General features: G+C 43.3%; 1 protein-coding gene across 3 annotated transcripts in view; it reads right to left on the reverse strand.

The window, feature by feature from the left end:
* The window catches only part of RBMS1 (RNA binding motif single stranded interacting protein 1), a 148533-nt gene that overhangs the window by 87901 nt on the left and 39442 nt on the right, over positions 1 to 21190 (reverse strand). The window contains exon 1 of one of the 3 annotated variants that reach the window (XM_040603135.1): positions 7540 to 7876. The exons of the other annotated variants lie outside the window; for them this stretch is intronic. Coding sequence (XP_040459069.1) covers positions 7540 to 7602 — 63 coding nt within the window. The 5' untranslated portion in view covers positions 7603 to 7876. Of the gene's footprint in view, positions 1 to 7539; positions 7877 to 21190 lie in introns of those variants that run through there. 3 annotated transcript variants of the gene reach the window in all.

Genomic DNA, 21190 nt, shown 5'->3' on the forward strand with positions numbered 1-21190 from the left:
GCCGCAGCTAGAATAACAGAGTCTTCACACTCCAATAGCAGCCCAGAGAAAATCCTCTTACACAACTGTTTAAAGCATTATGAGCAAATTATACGTATAGGTAGAAGAGAAAGAAGAGCACAAGAGTTGAGATTCATCCATCATAGCGTAAAATTTCCTTTGCAACACACCAGCCATCTCTTCAGTGCTTAGCTGAAGAGCACTCCAAAGCCTGGACAGGCAGCACTGCACCTGGTGATGCCCAAGAGACATTACTATTTCCAAAGCAGGAAAAAAACAATTATATGGTCTGGTGAAAGGCAGCTGAGCGAAAGAGGCATCACTGGCTTTAAAAAAAAAAATTAAAAAAAACCCTCTACCCTTTAGCCTCCAAATAGGTTAAGTATAAGAGGAAATATGAAGCCTTCCATCAGCACCTCTTCTCTGAGCACAACCTGAGGCAACAGGGTTGTACAATAACCACAGTCTCCCTGAGAAGGCTGGAGGTTGTCTGCTACAGGGCTGCATACAAGGTAAAGGAAACTTTCAGGTCCTGTACTACTATTTTGGGTTTTTTTCATTCCTCATTTTTCAGAATTTTATTTCGTTGTTTCTGGATTTGTAAACAAGGATCTACATTTGATTTTACCCTTGCCTGCCTGGTATTTTGAGTGATTTCAGATTGTTGCTGTAGCACAAGCACAACCTGATGATGTTCCTGTGAGTCAGACAAACCCTAAAACAGGATTCTGAATCACCTGAATCACCTTGGAGGAGTCAAGCATCTACGAACATTGCTTCAGATTGTCAAAGATAACTGGATACTCCTCCACTAAGCCACAGCAGCCTTCCTGGGAGCTGGTAACACCTCAGGCATGAAAGAGGTGTCATGCAGTGACTAACAATCCTCAGAAAAGCTCCCCATAATGCTCACCCAGACTCACACCTGAATCCTAGACTTCACTCCCCAAGCACACTAAAAATGGTAGTGCCACACATGTATCTCGCATATCCTAAAGGACTGAATTCTAACATTGTTACACTGTAGTACCCAGATGACAGAATATATGAGCTGTAGTTAACCTACAGAGTCATGTTTCCACTTTTTTGAAGCAAAGAACCATATGGTAGAGGAGATTCACATATAAAAGAACCAAAAACAATAGAAGGCAAGCAAAGAAATAAATCCCCTTTCTCATCTGAGTGGAGAAACAGAAAAAACACTTAGAATAAGGTGTGAAAGTGCCATTGTCAATAAGAGGCACTGTCAAGTAACAGAATCAACAATGAAATAAAAAGTTACGCATATTTAGTTGCTGTAAAGAAGCATTTCGTTTCACAAACAGGTAAAGGTCAGGCTAGACTAAGTCCGATGCTCACCTTGCCCTGCTGTTTCTGCTGTTCTTCACCCCAGGAAAACGAAGCCCAAGTGAGGCTCCCCAGAACAATGCATTATTTGTTTCCACTGCAACCTCACAAAGTTCTACAGTTCTACCAACCAAGTAAAATCAAAACACTCACTCTATTTGACACATCATTTTTCTAAAGCAGAATACTTTAAACAAATAAGACACACGCCAGTGATTTCCTAAACTATTATGGTTAAGCATACAACACCGCTTTTATGAGAACACACGAACAAAAAGGTACTGTTATGTATTATACTATTATATATGTGTACATATCTGTAATTATCAGCTTTTATTTTGCAACAGATCATAGAGCTGATATATCTTAATACTAGATCATAAATTCAGAAAAAGATGTTTTTGAAGTGTTGTAACCATATTTGTTTTGAAGCGTTATAAGCTCTTTTTTCTATTTGCTACATATTTTTAAGCTAGTGCAACTTAGTGTATGGGTGAGGCCTTAAAACTGGTATAAAGTTTTATTGTTATAAATCAATTTACTTAAACTGTAACAAATGTTACTAAATTCAAACGGCTATAAATAAACTTAACTGAAACTGACACAAGCCTAGTTCATCTTGAATCCGTTTAAAGCAGTCCCTCACCAGCATTCAACTACTTCAACTGCAGTTTAAAACTACTTTGTGTGTCAACACACACATGCAGCTACACTGCTTTAACTGCAGCCTCTTAGGATAACAGAGCTAAACCTGTGCTAATCACAGCCACCAGCTCCTACAGCACATGATTTTGTTGTTGTGTGTACGTTGCTGGGTTAGGAGGTTTGTGCCTATCTAACCCGTGGTTCCCCCTCACGTTTCTCCTCTGTAACTCATCCCTTCCCTTTCCTGTTGCATCAGGAAACTGCAAATACAGTGGCTTCTGCAGGGCTGTTCTAATTACCACAGTACACTGCAGTTCTGAAACATATGCCAAATAACTAACAACTACTTCAACAAGACTTCTGAGAGCATTTAAACATGGTTCTGTTGGCTTTCTAGAAAACTTGCGACAAACATGCCTCATCCAAGACCAAAACACCTCCGTGCACCCCTTCAATACGACTACGGCTTCATAAGTTTTCACAGTGTCCCTTAAATAAGCTGTTTTAAAAATAATCTGATGTAGGAACAGAGAAAAACGTTTATAAAGAAGCCGGAAACAGAGCCATGAGGCTTATAAAAAGTTCCTATTCTCCACTGACTTCTTTTGTTATACACAGCCTCACGCAACAAGCAAAGATAAACTTTAATGAAGACTTCAGGGATGAAAAAAAATAAAATGCAGACTAAAACAGCTATCATGTCAAGCACCCATTATTTTTATTTACTTGGTTGCAGCACTGTGCGGATGTTTTAGGAGCCATCTCAAGCTCGCAGGAAAGGATCTTCCCCTCCCTTCCTTCCTTCCCCTCTCCTCCCTGCCAGTAATCCTAGTTTAAAGGACCTAACCCCTCTGAAATGCGTCAACTCAAGCAAAATTTTTTAATAGTTGAAAGTTTCAGGGGAGGAGAAAAAAAAAAAAAAAAAAAAAAAACCAAAACAAAACAGCAGATGTTCAAGACACAGACTTCTATTTTCCCTTCCATGTGAAGCTTAATGACAAAGATAGATACTTTAAACAATAACACTTCCAAAGAGATGAAAATATATTGTTCACCCTGTTAGAAATACTAAACAAAAACTTTAAATTGCTAAATACAGATAAGACAATCATATCTCTTTTTATAATCTATAACATCATGCCTGACAAGATAAGATGCTTCCTTTTCTTTTATTCACTTCTGGTGTTACAAGTATAGAAATTCACTGACTGAGCAGTTCTGCTCCCTTGAGAATAAAGCAGAACTTCACAAACAGTCTTACAGATGCACTTAAAAATTTAAAATAGCTGGTACTTAATGTAGAGCTGATTCTTCTTAAACCCAGGTACGCTCTTTAACATAGTATACAAGGTAAAGGGAAATAGACTGTGTCAGTGCAAGCTGATGATACAAAATTACATAATTCTTATAGTTCTGAAACAAAGAAATAAAAATAAACTAACCCCATTTATTGAGGTAACCAAGGTTATCCTTCCCTTCCTAGGCTTCTCAGCCTCCCCCGGCAGCACTGCGTATACACACACGACGCAATGTCAAATCGGTCTGGGCGCAGACTGCTCTGCGGAGCTGCATGGTTTGAGTTATGACCATGCCCAGGTCTTGCAAGTTTAATGAGGTTCCTTCTCGCACACACAGACACCACACACAGTGCCAACTGGGAAATAATAAAGTAGGATTACAGGTGTAGCTCCTTGATACGCTAAACCTATAGATAGAGTGAAAAGCTGATCGACATTTTTAGCCCAAGATCTGCAAAAGCTTTCTTCATTCAACCATCATTTTTCTAAGCAATGGTTACTATTTCTAAACTGTTTCTAAATTATTTCCAGTTTCTAAACCCCACCTTAATCTTCAATTTTTAACAAAACCCAGCCTGCGACATGGCCCTTGATGTTAGCAGAGCTGCATGAAAAGATTAATCAAAAGCTTTGTATGTCTCTCCTTACCCAGGCCAAACACCAAATCAGTGTTAAATTCCTCACGTGCAGCTACGCCCAGTTAATCTGCTTGAAAGCAGCAAACTATGTAAATCTCTTTACGCTGGCGTGATAAACATTACACTCATCAAAAGGTAACAAGAACCAGTGTTACTGGGCAAAGCTGTTGCAAGGCACAGACACGCTGGGCTCCCTGAGCACCCAGGCTGTGGTAGGTGGGACCCGCTGCTCGCCTCCATCCCAGGCCTCCAGAGCTGCTTCTGGCTTCCTCTTCGAGAAACCTGAGAGCAGAGAAAGCTCCCTGCACAAAAGCAATTTAAAATCCCTAATCAAATAGCTGCACTAGCTCTGTAGATTCAAGGAGCAGATGGCAGGAGAAAGCCTAATTTTCCATTTACGATAATTTTACAGAGTGCAGAAATATTTACTTCGGAGGAGCGCCTCCTGATTTACATTAGAATAACAAAAGTGGGAGGAGGGACAGAGAATCACCACATTCTCAGCACACACAAACCAAAGGCTAAGAAAGGCTGCATTAAGCAAGATACTGTATGTCATTTTGTTTCCTTCACATTACGGATGCACACATGTGCATTCTTTGCATAGCTCGAGGAAACCTAGTTAGTAAAAATATTAGCTTACGCCTACCTTTTTCAGATAGGATGCACGGCCATGAGCGTTGTGATAGGTTATTACTGCAGATACGGTATGCCTTTCATTCTCTAACCAGACCTGAATCTGCATTTCAAGCCAATTCTCAGATGAGTTGCCACTCATTTAAGCAACATCTAACTTCTAAGCCTGGTAGGGATATTTTTAATATGCCCGTCTCCCCGTAACACAGGAAATGCTTTTGAAAGTACAACTTCAGAGACCATATTTTAGTATTCTTAAAAGTACTCCAAGAGAGAGAAAAAGATTAGGTACCACCCAGTTGAAACTGACCTGAAACCGGGGATGTCAACTGGCTCCTACATGCCTGAGTTACACACCGAAATAGATACAGCAGATAGCAAGCATAACACTACAAGCACAGATTTGTTTATAAAACAAAACATAGCTCTTTGGGGAAACAAAGAGAGGTTATGGGTAAAGCTCTGGACCTACTGTAGCTAACTGGTATTTTGTCAATGTTTTAAATGAAGACAGAATTTCACATTATATTACAGTGCCTTAAAAATAAATTGAGCGTATCGCCTTGCCTTTTACCACTAACTCACTCATCTTTCCACCCGAATCCGTTACAGACTCTTAAAAATGGAATACTAAGGCTGAAGTGCTCTTACACTGTTCTGAAATCACGTATGTTACAATATTAGACATACAAGCACTCAAAAGATTTTAGTTTCATTTTTAAGTTACTTAATTTTTTTCAGCTTCATACACCACATGCTGTTAGCATAGGAAATACAGTTTCTCCTTTTAGAGTCGATGGAAGACTACTTTTCCTACACTAACAGCACCTAGTGTCTCCAGCTAAAGCACAATTATAATTCAATTGTCTGAATATGGGTTACACAGAACATGCAGAGGCTTAATCTGGACTATTCTTAATTATCACAAGTTGAAGAATTAGGCTCCTAACCCTCTTCAGCACCATTTGACATCAGCTTACCCCTGCAGGTGAAGTCTGAATGAAAGGGAGATCAGAAAGTCAATCTTTAAACGACCTCAGCCTACATGAATGAAGTTAATAGGAGTTTTCCATGGACTTAAATGGAGAAAGGCACAGGCCCTGGCTCCTTATGTAGGAAGTGTTTGAGCAGAGAATAGCTACACACCAACAAAAGAAACCTTTGGTACCCAGGGTCTTAAGCCTACATAATACCCCTGCATTCATTTCTTTCTCTGCCTGTTGGGGAAAAAAGGGTCTGTTTGTTTTTCTGATTCAGTCGGCCCTTTTAGCTCTTTGAATCTAAGGAGTGCACTGTGAAAAGAAGAGCATCTTATCAGCCTGCTCCAGGCCAGCAGGCGAACTCACACCCGCACGTGAAACACAGCCCTGCCAGCCGCCGGCCTGGCCAGCGCCCCCCCGCTACGGCCAGCGCCCAGCACCCCACCGGGCTGGCCCAGTCCCGGGCCCCTTCAGGTGGAGTAAGAAAACAGTACCTAATACATTGGCTTCATTTACAAAGTATGCAGGAGCACCAGACAAGATCATCAGCGTGGGTGTAGCCAGGGCATTTATTAAAAACAAACCAAAACCAGCACACACAATAAGCGTGTTTTATTATGCACGGACTTGAACACTTGAAGCACAAGATACAAAGATAACTCCACGCACTGTTAAGCAGCATCTGCAGAGTGCTGTTGAGGTAACACACCAGCGATTCACATCGAAGACATATTTCTATAAAATACGGGGGGAGGAGAAAGGAAACGGCAATTTTTTGTGAAAACTTCAAGAAAACACGAAAGACAAACTTTCACTGTCGAGCAAGCTAGCCACACAGATCACACGCCGCCCCAACAATGCCCCGAGTTCAAAATTTCCCTGTGGCTTCTGCAAAACCCCTCAGTGTGCGGGGCAGCCAGATCCAAGCTGCTGTTCCTGCCCTTTATGAATTCTGACTCCGAGCAAAACGGGGCGACTCCGCAGCGCTGCCAGCCGAACCCGCCGGAGCCCTTGTTCCAGCTGCAAAGAGCAGCGGCACGGCCAGGTTTTTCCTCACCTGGGAAGGGGCCTGCCAGTGTCTTTGGCACGGCTCGCCGGGCCGGGAGCCTGTCAGGGACCTCTGCTCCATTTACCCACCGGCACACACACACGCGCACACACACTTTCCGGTGAACTTAAAAAGTTAAATATATATTTTTTTTTTATCAAAGGGTCGATGAAAAAAATGACACTTTTTGCAGTAAATAGCGTAACATTAATGCCAACTTTTTTATTATTATTATTTTATTGGGGGGGAGTAAAAAGCGCAGCCAAAGAGACGGCGGCCCAGCAAGGTTGTAACTCAACTATTTCAACTATTTTATTTCCAGCGACTAAACAAACAAAGAAATACCTCCTCTTTCAGTACAGCTCCATAGATGCGACTGCTCCGAGCTTATCGGAGCGATCTGCCTGCCCGTAAAATGTCACAGGATTTCCCTTGTGCACTTGCGGGGGGGGAGAAGGGGCAAGCCGGAGGCGGGGGGGCCGGGGGCTGGCTGAGAGCAACAGGGCGCCGCGGCCCCCTCGCCCGTTCACGCCGACGGACAAGCCCAGCCCGCGGCTTCGCTCTGCGGCAGCACCGTGTGGCAACGCCGGGGCCGCTCTAACTTGTTGCCGAGCTGAGCGGGGCCGCCCGCACCGCCCCGCACCGCCCGGCCCTCGGCCGCCGCCCGCCCCGCACCGCCCGGCCCGGCCGCTAAGGTCACCCGCGGGAGGCCGCCCGCCGCCCGGGCACTCGGCAAGGTCACGGCGCAACTGGGCGGGGAGGGGGCGGCAGAAAAAGGCAGAAAGAGTTTCTTTTTGTCAACCGCAGCTCCCGGGAAGCTAATAGGCTGCAAGTTGCAACTCACCCAAGTCGCCTCCCCGCTCCTCCCCCAGCCCCTCGCGGGGTGCGGGGGGAAAGGAGGGGTGGGGGAGCCACCAGAGCCCCCCCAGCCCACCCCGAGCTCTTACCTGCTTCCGATACGGGGTCCGGCTGCCGCCCGCCGCGCTGCTGTTGCTGCTGGGGAAGATCATCGCCCCGCCTGATCCCCGGCTTCCCCTCGGGATGAGGAGCAACTTCGGCGGCCGCCGGGCTGCGGCGCGGCGGGGCTGCAGGGCGCTCCCCGCCTCCGTGCCTTCGCCGCCGGCTGCGGCTCCTCGCCGGGCCCCCGCGGCCCCCCGCCCCGCCCCGCTCCGCGCCGACCCTACCCCGCCGCGGCCGCCCAGGCTGCCATCAACGGGCTCTCATTGACCGCCGACGGCTTCCCCGGCCCTGCCCGGCCCGGCCGGCCCCACCTCCCGCCGGCCCCAACCACCGCCCAGGAACGGGGAGGCAGCGCGCGCGCCCAGCCGCGGCGGGGGAGCGCGGAGCGGCCACGGCGGCCCTGCCCCGCCCTCGTGCTGCGCGGGGCGGCGCGGAGCGGGGCGCGGCGCCGGGGGAGGGCGCGGAGCGGGGCGGCGGGCGCCCCCGCGGCCCGCAATGGTTGCGCCTGAGCGGGGCGGCGGGCCCGCGGCGGAATGCGCGGCACGCGGGGCGCGCCCGGCTCGGTCCCGGCCCCCCGAGGCGGCTGGGGACACCCCGCAACTCCCCGGCTCACGCAGGGACACACGATTTGTGCGTAACACCCGCGCTCCCCCCCCCCCCCCCCCGCCTGCCGCGCTGGCTGCTCCGAGTGCAACAGACGCTGCGGGGTTTAACTCTGCAGTTTCCCTCGGTTCGGGGTGGGGAGAGGGGGAGGCACGAATGGTCACAGCCCTCACCGATGCCTCAGGGCAGTATCTGGGAAGCGGGTGGAAATTCTGATTTTCTTCACAAAATTTGGGCCCAGGAAACGTTACGGGTCTTGGGCAATTCGAGTGTGACACATGGAGAAAAGGGGTCGCCAGCTTCACTCGCTATCCCTCTGCACCGTTTACATTATTACGTTTACAATACCCAGTGATGCTGATAATCTACTTTTTAAGAAGTCCCAAAGTTACGGTCCTGTTAAGCCACTGAGCTCCTGATTGGTGACACTGCAGCAGACCTTCTGGTACGGACATGCACCATCGGGCACCTTTAGGTTTCTCTTCCTCTTTCTGACAATACCACAGCCCTCACCTCGCATGCACAAACGTGGCAGTGGGAAACAGCTGGCATGGAAGAAAAAATAGCAAGGTAGTTCATTACGGAAAGGCCAAGTAACGCAGTGCCAGCTGACAACGCCAGTACCTACAAAAGCCGTGATCTTCAGTTAATCAGTTCCCCAGAAATAATCACCGAGTATTTTGGTATCCTGACACATTGCCACCACAGCTCAGAGCCCATCGGAGTACAGCGGCGGTCAGAAAGCACCGTCACTTGGCAGAACTAGGTTCTGCATAACTTTCCTTTTTTTCCCTCTTTCAAGTCCTAAAATGGATCTTATTCAGTTTGGCCTTGATTTTATAACACGGGTTTAAGGGCTGCTAGTATTGGACAAAAAGCACTGCAGCCACATGGCAATCACCGCCACTGAAAAAAAGTTTGATGGAGTAAATTTGTGCTAGCAGACTTTATGCCGGATCAGGTACCGCCTGCCTGTGCCACCCTAACTCCATGCTGGATGGCAGATCATTTGTATTCCCACTGCTGGCATAAAGTTAGCACAGAAGCTTAGAGCTAGGATAAATTCATGTTCCCTGGTCTGGTTAAGGCTGTAGCTTCACGCCAGCTTTACAACAACAGCAGCTGGCATCGCTGCTGAAAAAAAGCAACTGATTCTGAGTGAAACCTTTCCCCTTCCCCCCCCACGCCCCCCACCCTCTGATCAGGTTAGTGTTCTTCCAGCTCATTTCCTTTGTCTGGTTCAGCATGTGGCTGTGCTACCGCTTGTGCCAGCATAATGGAGGAGGTAGCATGGGAGCAAAAACAGGCAGGACCGAGAGGGTGGATATGGCTGCTTGTTTTGGCAGCAGCATCAGATTATATTGGCTTAATATGTTCATGTACCTGTGGCTTGATCTGACAGAAACATAGCTGTGTGCTCATGCCTTCCCGAGGGGTACTACACACAGTAGGCGATCTGTGCTCCGGTCCTGATTATTACAGACCCACGGTCACAGATGACACAGATGCAGTGCTGAAACACTGTCTTAAAGCCATATAAACGGTAATGGTGACAGGCTACTTCTCCTGCTCAGAATTGTATTCCCTATATGATATTTCCTATATGAAAAATAGGAACCCTATTTTTTTGCAGTGTTCTAGTCACCAAAGGGGTGACAAAGCTTACATCTGCTGCACCTACAGGAGGGCTTTGTTAGCTGGAGATGTGTAGAGCGACCACACCTTCCCCTCTCGGGGAAAAGCTTTTCAAAACCCATCAATCATCCCTTGCTTCCTTCCCTCTCCTCTTCCTGCCCCATCCCCCAGGGAAGAGGCTGGAGGGATGTAAACACTACATGTTCGATTGGGCCTATTCTCAGTCACTGTCATACCAGGGAAGGGACCCAAGAATATTCCAAAGCAGTATCTGAAAGGCCGCTGCCCTGCCCTCTCTGCCACCACATGTCCCACAGCTTGCTGTGATTCGGACACGGATTCCCCTCACATCTATGTGACACATCTCCCTCGGTCACCGTTACTCTTTTTCCTAACATACCAGGAAAACAGACAACAAAAAATATAACCCTGTAAACATCTACTAGACCACGATCAAATGGTATCTGCTTATTTAATGTTGTTAAATAAAAACTTATTACAGAATTTTCTCAGAAGAAAACCTTGATGTCCTATCCTAAGTGCTAACCTACCTATCAGCATTTTCTGTTCTTTTTAAAAGGCTTGAGTGATGTGTCTCCACTTCTGTTTCAGGCGGGGAAATAGCTGCCTTCCAAGAGCTGTGATGAGGTTATCAAGAATACAGAGCCAGACGCCTTACAGCAGTGTGGCTGGAGGGAAGGGGACAGCAGACCTAAATTGAAATGAGAGTTTCTGACTGGACGTAAGGACAGCCAGGCATTGCCCAGAGAGGCTGTGCGGTCTCCGTCGTTGAACATTTTCAAGACCAGACCGCGTACAGCCCTAAGCAGCTTGGCCTCAGCTTCACTGATGCTGCTTGGGGCTGGAGGTTGCACTAGAGATGCCCCGAGGTCCCTTCCAATCTGAACCTACGCTTGCATGAAAAAGATGCTTCGCTTTTGCTCCGGAACATAGGCAAAATTATTTCAGTGTAAAACCCTGTAACTGAGATGAAGTTGATAAAGGCTCAAGATAATTCCCTAGATTTTTCAATACATGTACAGTGATATATCAGTTCAAGATACTGAAAACCGTTCCCCTACGTATTTCCTGGGATGCAAGAAGCATGCCTTGATTGCAAAGAACAGTTTCAGTCTCACTCATTTAGCAATGCTCAAACTGAGACACATAATCTATAAAATGTATACAGATGTGATAATTTAAATCATATTTTCAAGGACTTTATTACTGTGTGTAACAGGTATGAACAGATTTGCAGGTAGTCAGGCATCTTGCTCCTTAAAGTTATAAATGAGCAATTAATTTTGATCCTGAGGGAAAAAGGTGACCATAGGTTCTAAGAATATCTAAGTGTGTATATACATCATGTTCAAAGCTTCTTTAAATTACCCAGAGTTTCTTATTCAGAAATAAGGAAAACTTGCTGAGCAGATCCGGTGCATTTTGGAGCTACAGTGTTGTAATTACATGTTCTGTTTTCTTTGGAGTTATTTTTACATACAGTTCAGAAATTCAGGTTTGCAGAGAGGCTGGGTAAATACAGAAAGAAAGATTTCTCTGAAAACCTGGAGACAACTGTAAGTCCTCAAGAATATTTCCAGTAATGTTTATCAATCTAAACAAATAGTAGACTGACAAAACTAAGCCATTATTTTAAAAACAGTTCTACACATTTAAGCTGCTACTTTGCCATTTCTGTTCTAAATCAAATCCATGGCTTCCCTTATTTATCTCAAAATTCAACTGAAGTAGCTAGTTCCCCTCAGGGCATTCGGTGCCTCTGTAGGACAGATGGTCCCTCAGCCCTGGATCTGCTTTAAAAGGGAAACTTTCAGTCTATTGCAAGACTCTGTGAGTCCAGACTGGATCCTCCTGAACTTCCTCACAACCCTGCCCTCCTGGGCACTTCAGGGCCTCCTGAAGACCTGTCAGTGGAGGTGTGATTGTGGGCAACTCACTTCCCCACCTTGACCGGAGCTAGAAGACCTATGGGCTTTCCATCACAACGCTCACTGGCTGGAGGATCCATCCTCTCATCACACCCAGTCATATGTAAAAAGACACAAACCACAGTAGGCGGGAGGCTGAGCCACAACAATGCAAAAATACTTTGAAATACCCTATGCAAGCCAAGGAAACAATATGCAGGGCTGAACTTTGAGAGATATTAAGCATTTCCTGAGAAGTGTTAATAATGGGGTATGGGAAGCTAAGTATCGCGCAGAGGCAGATTTTTAATTTTAGGCCTAAGTTCATCTATTCAGAACCAAAAGCAAGGAAAGCATTTATAAGAACCAAAGGAATAAAGTAAACTTCATTACATGGGAAGTTCCTTTAGAGATAAATAATTTCATAATAAATTGGTTTTCTTATTATTTAAGTATCCCCAGTATGCAGGTAATGAAAAAAAATATATCTGTATCTTGCTAAGCGAGGATGAGAAGTCAGTACAGATGGAACATAGTAATGCCATGAACATGCAAAATTCTTACATATAAAAACATCTGTAAATTTTCTTTTTTTAAGAAGGAGAAAATTATTAAGAAACAATGACTTCTGCAGAAGTATATGACCTACTATGAGTGAGGTACTGCACTCACAATGAGAAGCCATTGTTTAAGAATGCAGTCTTCAAAATAATCACTGGAATATTTTCAACAAGAACCTCCATGATGATCACAACCAAAAGAGGAAGACAAATAACCTTCTCCAGCTGTACTTTTTCAAATACTAGTACCAAGATACCAAATTACTTATGTTTTAGATTAGAACCAAAAAAATAAATGCCATTTTATCACTCATTATAAAATACACATGCACAGTCACTACAATAGATTTCTTTTGATTCGAACCCATCAACTCATTCTCTCTGGGAATCCTCCAACCGGTCTCTGATTTTCCCTTCACCTTTACTGTGGAGGTTTTTTTCCCTTAAATCCCAGAGCTCTCTCCGAAAAAAAGACCAGCCCTCTGCTCCCTTCAGCGCACACAGAATGCCTCTGCTGTGGCCACTGGGTTTGTGCCTCCCATGACATGTTTTGACTCCTCCTATTCATTTTAGTTTGCAGTTCATTCCTTCCATGCTTTCTTAAATGTTCTTGGAAAGACACTTCATAAATTGCACAATTATAAGTAATTGTTGCCATTCCTTCACTGATGACTGGTGCTAAGAATATGAACACAGAGAGCAACACAATCTCTTGTTAATGCCCTGCCAGCATTTTATATTATGGAATGCATTATTTATTCTTTGAAAGCCACGACAAGATATTTCCTTGTAGAAGTGTTTCCACCGTCAAACAAACACCCTCTTCCTACATATACCCTGTGTATTGTGGGAAGCACAAGTATGAAGCAGAATTACTGTAAAGGATTACTATGCAACAGGAATTTAAGGAGGCTGCTCATAATCAGTAATTAAAACACAGGACAAAATCCAATCTTGATTTGTGGAATTAACTCAAATGACTCTAAAAGATCTCAGTTCTGCCATTAGCTAGATAATGTTGCCAGACACTTGTTTGAGACTATAAAGCAGTCAAAGTCTGTAAACAGTTGCCAGATTTATTGTAGAACAAAATAATAAAGTCTGTCTGAAATGACAAAGTATATTGTTTTTTTCTGCTTTGTTATTAACTATGTAGGAAGTTCATCATTACATTAAAACATATTTAGATTTTAAGTGAGACTACTAAGAAGAGCTCACTGTTTCAACATGCTTTCTTGACTGTGTATTTTTTACACTTTATGCAGAATAAATTTATGGAACAGTAGAAGAAGAAAGCAAAAATATTTGCTAAGTATTTTCTAGGAAATAATGATTCTATGCAGCTATTTGATTTTTTATATATTTTACACATTTACATTTTAATATGAATATTAATAAAAGATTAAGTAAAACCTGGAAACACACATTTTTTTTCTAAAGCTTCTGAATTAATACGGTTCTAAAGTAGGGTTATAATCTTCTGGTTTTCCAATAGAAAAAAAGCTCTTTCTAGCCATAATTTGTTCAATTTTGGTATGCTGGGTTTTCTTGGACAAAATTTTTCATTGTGCGGGCCAGGCTTGAATGGTAACTGTTTTACTAGAATCTTAGAAATAAGAAAGTAAAGAAATGAATTAAAATATGTTTAAAGATTGAGAACAGTTAATGACACTGAAAAGATAAATTATTGCGCAGTGGTTAGAGTAGAATGTCTGACTGAAAATCAGCCAGTCATAATTTTATTCCTCTGTGTGTTGTTTTCATGGTATCTAAGTCCATGAAATAGTTTCAGTTTTGTCAGTGCTCTGTAGTTATGGAAAAAAAAATAAATTCAGGCCTTTACCTGGTCTTTCCACATCTATAAAATGGGACGTATACTTTGAAACCTTGAAAGAAACAAGCACTATTTGCATTATAAGCAAGTTTTGTACTAGAGCAATGACATGCAGGCTGGAATCGCAACACATGCTATGTATATTTATATATAAATGCTTGCTATGGCAAAAGAGGAAAAAAGTAGAAAAAGTAATTTAAAATATGATATGCCAAAAAAGATAGAGTTATTGTCACTAACGCAAAACCAGGCTTTCATACTCAAGCTATGGGCTTGAAGAGCACCTGAGGAAAAAAAACAGACCAGGTACTGCTCTGCAAACCTCTGCTGCAGACAGCAGTCACAGAGGCAGGAGCGACAAGCCAGACCGGAGGCTGTGTACAGTAGGTGTGTACGTGTGGGTATCTTGGAAAAAACCTCACACCACCACTCTTTCCAAACAATGTTATTGCCCTAAGATGACTCTTCTTGCCTTTTTTTTTTTTTTTTTCCTGGAACGAAGTCCTGTTGTATTTGTTCGACAAATACTAGTAAGTGGTCAAGTGAAGAACTGACAGCTCTACCTACTGACAAGCACTGTGCAAATTTTTCCTGTCCTCACACACATCCCTGTCAATTAACCTCATTTCTGACCTGCAAATGTCTTTACAGTGCTCAAACTCCCCTGAGTACACTGACAACACTGTACTGGCTCTCTGGTGTCCATTTACATCATCTCAGTTGGAGTGTGAGAAACTAATTTCCATATAGATTTCAAAGGGGCATATACACTTTATCTGTTTCAAAATTACAGCCTTTACCCTCCAAGTTTGTTTTATAATCACATATAAACAGAAATACATTTGTTTATAATACACAGTCTGATTATAATGACCTGATTTAGAGTATGAAGAGAAGAAACAAGATCATGTGGCAGAAGTTAAGCAAATATTTAATAATGAGTCTGAATCTTATCTCATTTTCAGTATATTTAAAATAGAAGTATCCACATAAACCTTGATAGAATTGTTCCTGAAGTACCTGGTGCAGCTCACATCTCTGACAGGCACTGTGGGCTTCAGTCTGCCAAAGAAGCTACAAACTGTGGGGTTTTTTTCCCCTAGAAAGGCATGCTCTACCCTTCTGAGTTTTGAAATTGCATACTACTTACATTTGTGGCACCTGCACAACACCAATAAAACACAGAACAAAATGATCAACAGATACATCTCCAGAATATGAAAATTCTTCCAACCACGTAAATTCAGCACTCACAGATGTCACACGCCTGGTGGTCAAAAGACCTCCACCAGCAAGGCACTGGGCATCTGCAGCGGAAGGTTCCCCGTGCCTTGGGGTTGTCTGCACCCTGCAGAGCCCAGTCTCGCAGGTGAAAGAAGAGTGTAGCCCCTGCTGATCCAGCCCTTCCCCAACAGGCTATAGGATCCTGAACCTGAAGGCAGGGGATGTGGCTGATGCACCACAGACAGGTAAAAAGCGGGAGCAGAACACCAAAGCCATCTTCTGACACACTGTACAGCACTGACTGCAAATGGGGGGTTCTGCCACGTCCCCTCAGAGCTTACCTAGCAACAAGCTGCACTGCTGTCCCGAGCCTGTGTCTTTTCATCATTTCAGTTCCTGTAATTTTAAATTCAGAGATGAACTGAATATTTATGTTCAGTAATCAGTAAATTAATCAAGATGGCTAGGACAATTTATTTCAGGGAGTAATTCACAGAGTTATTTACTAATTGTTCTATACCAAGTGTCATGGGCTGGCAGCAGCACAAATCATGGTAGGAAAATATTTCATTGCATCATAATTAAGCTTCATATTTATTTAGGTAAATAGACTTTTAAAGTTGTTTTCAACACATTCTCTCGAGTTGGATTCAAAGTATCTATCAGATACTGCACAACCATATTTCACAGGTCTGTTCATCAATATCAATGCACGTAAATCAAAGATAAAACCTGGAATGAAATCATGGCCTGGCCAATTGGAGGTTTACCAGTGGGTCCCAGGTTTTACCCAGAATGAAAGCACTTAAACTGGGGTTTTGTGACCTGCTTAGTGAATTTAACTGCTCAGGGATGGCGATGAGGAGGAAATCTTCTGCTCCTTTCCCCCTTCCTGCTCTGAGCTTTGTGGGTTTGTGGGTCTGTTTCTTTCGCTTGCTGATTCAACTCACTAACCCAGCAGAAATCTTGCCACTTTTTTTTTTTTTTTTTTTTTTTGCCATGCCAGGGAGCTGAGTTGGGTCACTGAGATGTCCAACAAGACAATCACAAGGTAAGCAGCAGGAGCACGCTGCTGGGAGAAGGCAAGGCAAGGAAGGCGTGCGTCCCGCCCTGGGAAGAGGGGCTGCTGGCTGAGTGGCTTTTCTCAGTCTAGGGCTCCCTCATGGAATTTTACTCAGAACATTTTTCACTGGTGACCTTTTTTTTAACCATACATTTCCAGTCAGATACCAGAAAAATGAGGTTATTGCAACAACCCCAGAGCCCAGCCATTTTGTGCAGATGTGCTGCAACAGAGTTGGGTGAGCGAGTTCGGATAACACAAGAATTAGGTTGAACTTTCGCCCCTAGTTCCAGCATTCTTTGAAGTTCTTCACTGCCTTGGCAACTCCTTCCCCTATCTTCCGCTATTGCAGCTTCTGTCAGAGGCCAGATCTGCATAGCCAGGATTTTCTCCATTCTGGGATCTTCAAAAAGAATTTTGCACTAAGCTTCCCAGGGACCAGATCTTCACAGTGTTTCAGTGCTTGCAGCACAGCTTGCTGCACTTTTGAGCAGAGCAAACCTCCCAGCAGTGTCTGCCGAAATGGGGGTCTAAGGCAAAAAGGATTTCAGCAAACAGCCATGGGAACCTTGGAGGACTGATTACTAGGAGGAAATTGATGATTTTCTTCTAGCGGGAAGCAAATTTGAGTAGTTTTCTCTATAGTATTTTAACATCAATCTATGTGAAAATGTGCCCTTGCATATACATCAGGGTTTTGTTACCTATCCATCAAAATTACCAAATAAACAATGACCCATTTCAGGGCCTGATCCAGTTGTCCCCCAATGTGACCCACAAGTACATAATAAAGACAACTGGGTACTATCACACCATCGCTGTTGATCCTAAGACACAATTTACCCTTCACTATTCTAAAGACCACTGAAAAGTTTTCACGTGAATATTTGTTGACATAATTATAGATGGAGCTTTGTTGTATTTTGTATAATTGTATATTGTAATGTCAGATACATTATTTAACCTGATTACCCAAACTCCAGTCCAAAATACCATCCAACTATATTTGGTGAAGCACACACAGGATTACGCTTGGACAAACAGGTGGATTTTGGAGACCCCCAGATAACATTGCTGCAGAACATGGGCTTAGATACTCTAGAAGGGAGGAGAGGGTAATGGCTTGGAAAGGCAAACATGCTTGCTTCTTATACCTTCATTGTAATCAGTTACTTTACAGCAGACAGTCTCATTACTATAAATTGCAACTAGAGGCGTTTTTGCCTTGCAAAGGAATTCATAAAAACATGTCAGATCATGTCAGCTGAGATGTTATATAAATCACATTCTGCACAAAGTGAAAAAATACATTTTGCATCCAAGAAATTTCAGATTGTTTTCTGAGTAGAGCCCACTGTTTCACAACTCAGAATTTTTATCAGAATTACAGACGCCATTTAAAAGACATGAAAAGAAAGTTGAAAATCTAAATATGCCTAAATGCTTCCATTTTAATTCCCTTGTTCATTTTATTTCCACAAAAGCTGCTACTTCGTTCCACAGAAGGGTTGTTCCCAACACTGCCTCAGCCCATCTAAGCTTATGCATTAACTTCTGTGCTTGCACGTACGATCTAGTGACATTACCTGGAGGAAAAGGAGCATTCGACGTACAAACGTACTGACAAGAGGTACGAGTACAAAATAATCCTTATGTTGCAATACTAATTTCAACTGCAGGCTCCTGACACCAGTCACTAAAACCTGTGAAAGCTACTAACTTTTTTGACATTGCTAGGTCTTCAGCTTTTTTTTTTTTCTTTCTTTTTATCTACTTCAGTATTCAGTAACTTGAGAAAGAATAAACCCTTTTTCCTAGTGAGAACATACAATATGACGGTTCATGTGAGTAAATCATGTAGGCACATGACTTTGCAGGAACTAGGCCAGAGTGAAAAAAAGCCAGAGTGCTGTATTAATCCCTTGGTGACTATATTCAGTGGACTATGCATTGGCTACACCGGCAGATTTGACCCAACTGCTCTTACTCACAGAACAGAAAAGAAAAATAGGAGATGCTAAAACTTTGAGGTATAAATGACTTAAAATGCAAAAGAAAGTCCAATCTGAATCTTCATTAAAAAGATTTAAACAATATATTACATACTTTGTATAAAAAATCCATTCAGGCAGAATCACACAAAACAAGTAAACCATGTTGAGCTTCCCTACTGTAGTTTTTACAAGTGTCATTGCAGAATACAGAAAAAATGTTTATTTTCCTTTAAAAATCAGGTTAAGTCTTTGAAATGTCACCAACGTAGGCAACCTTTAATTTCTTTAACAAAACAAAAGGCAGTTTTAAATTAACTAAAAGGTTAATTCTAGAATGTATTACCATAACATTTCCATTTGAAATAATAGATCCTCTTATAATATATATCCTAGATTCCTCAGCTACGGTTGGTTTAAATGCTTGAAACTGTCTCCTTACTGATTTTCTATTGTGTTTGGCTGATAAAATTCAAGAATTGAATAAAAAATGTGGTAGAAGTCCTTTATTAAAATGTTAAAACAGTCAGGCAATGTGCCTCTCATTAACTACCAGCTACTTTTTGATTCTCAGTGCCTGTCGCCTGCTAGGCAGCTCACCCTACAATGGAAGTTATTTTATGATACCTACCTATGGACCTTAGTTTGTGCTGGACTACTATACTACACTGCTCCTTGCTCCTTTCAAGAACTGTAAACTATAAAGCAAACAAACTGAAAAGAAGAAAAAAAAAAAAAAAGAAGTCATGCCTTTTCATGCTGAGAAACTCCAGGCTTCAGATGACACATAGTACTTAACGCTATTTACTGTACCACTGTAATTACTTGGTAGCTGATCAAACTAATAAACATACCATTTGGCAGAGTGGGTACTTGTTGTAGTGAGTAGATGTGAGCTCTTTTTTTTTTTTTTTTTTTTTTTTTCTTCTTCACTGAGACTTTGCTACTCCTTTCCAATCAGACCTGATTTAGGAGATGCTTCTCCCTGCCGCAGCATTCCCTCTCCACATCCATGCCAGCCACTTATTCCACCCTTCGGAGCAGACATTACCACACTCCTTAGCTGGACTGAATCAACTGTTCCTGTGGGTGTGCTATGGAGTGCAAAAGTAAACTGATATAGTTTAAATCTACAGATATACATATGTATTTTTCCTAATGGGTTGATTTCCCAGTTCTGATGTAGAGAGCAGCTGTAACACATAACAGGCTTGGCTAGACCCAGGCACAGAGGCAGGAACTTCTAAATCCCACCCAACTGCTGAGGGAAAACAGCGATGTCGAGATGCAGTCTGACTGCAGAGCCCTGAACAGACTCAAACCCAAAAGCAAGCAGCTACCTAGGGTTTCACATAGCAGCACATAAAATATTTTCATTTCAAGAGACATTTGCAAACACAGAATGTCCTTAGTTTTGTCTTCAGATCTCAATTAAACTTGCAAATGAAATCATCTTTGTTTGAAGCCATACTTTAGGGAAAGACACTGTAATATACTATATGCCTGGAAACAAATTAATAAAGCCCCACAAAGAGAAAGAAAATGATGTGATTATCCAGCTGAGTATCAGTGGTTTAAAAAACAAAGTGGAGGCGTTGCACATTTAACAAAAAGCTTAAGTTCACAAATTTCCTCACGTGTATAGCAAATCTTTCTTTAAAAGCTGAAATCATGGTTACAGTAACTTCCTATTCAGTCATTTCCTTAATTAAGCCATTGAACTTTAATGTGAAATACAGCCATTACAAAACCAGAAAGGAATCTGAACAATAACAATCTAGTCAAATGGGCAGTGCAATAACCAACAGTGATGTCAGGAACACTGGCCGTTACTTTTTGGTCTGAATCAATTATGTTGTGATTCCGTGAGATACTAACTCAAGTCCTAGGAAACTCTGTACTGGATCAAAGCTGCACTAGCCATACGATAGGATGCAGTGAATACTCAGTACAGATGGGCTCTCCTTGGTAAAAGTTATTTAAAAAACAACGCTATGTCATTTTTTCTCCAGATTTTTGAAAGGTATGCCTCATTATGGTCTCAGACATCAGTACTGCTCTGTAACTGAAGATTACACAGACAGGCGTTTTTCAGTCCCTTTTTGTCTCCTTTCTACTCCAACATCCCAGTCCCCAGCGGTGCCCAAAATGCCAGTATTCTCACTTTAAGCAGGTTCTTTCCCTCGGACAGTCACTGCATTCATGCCTGTCTTTGCCTCCCACACATGATCCAGACACCCGAAAAGTCAACACCTTGGAGGACGCTGGTCACCACAGCTCAACCCAGGGCAGCGTCTGCCGCACAGGAGACAGTGAGTCTGTTCCCTTGGCGGTGCCAGGATCCTCACCTGGCTCTGGAGTTGGTGATACCCTGCCTGCATTCAGCGAGGAAAGGGCACAGCACCACTCCACCTCCACCCTGCCTCAGCAGCAGCAGTGCAGCTCGCGTGTGCTCGTACCTGATCTGGATCACGTCTGCGCAGCCGAGCAGTCCCACAGGGCACAGGCCTGGCATTAATGATCCTGGGACCACAGTATTAGGTTTTGATACTATTAGCCCTTTTCTGCTGTCCAAACAGCAATAACTTTGCGGGTGGGTCTCTTGTTACACAGCCAGCTCACACACCGGGTAGGCGCGAAGGGTCACAGCATCACTGCAGGGAAGGACATGATCTGTTTTTCAGGCTGGTTTAGGGTGCAGGGGCATAGCGTCTTTCTGAAGACACAAGGCCACTCACCAGCTGATCAAAACTGACAGCACCTTAGTTTTTCTGGTGCCTGCTATCTAGAATACACATAC

Source organism: Falco naumanni, chromosome 8 (genome assembly GCF_017639655.2).
Source record: "Falco naumanni isolate bFalNau1 chromosome 8, bFalNau1.pat, whole genome shotgun sequence".
NCBI lineage: Eukaryota > Metazoa > Chordata > Aves > Falconiformes > Falconidae > Falco > Falco naumanni.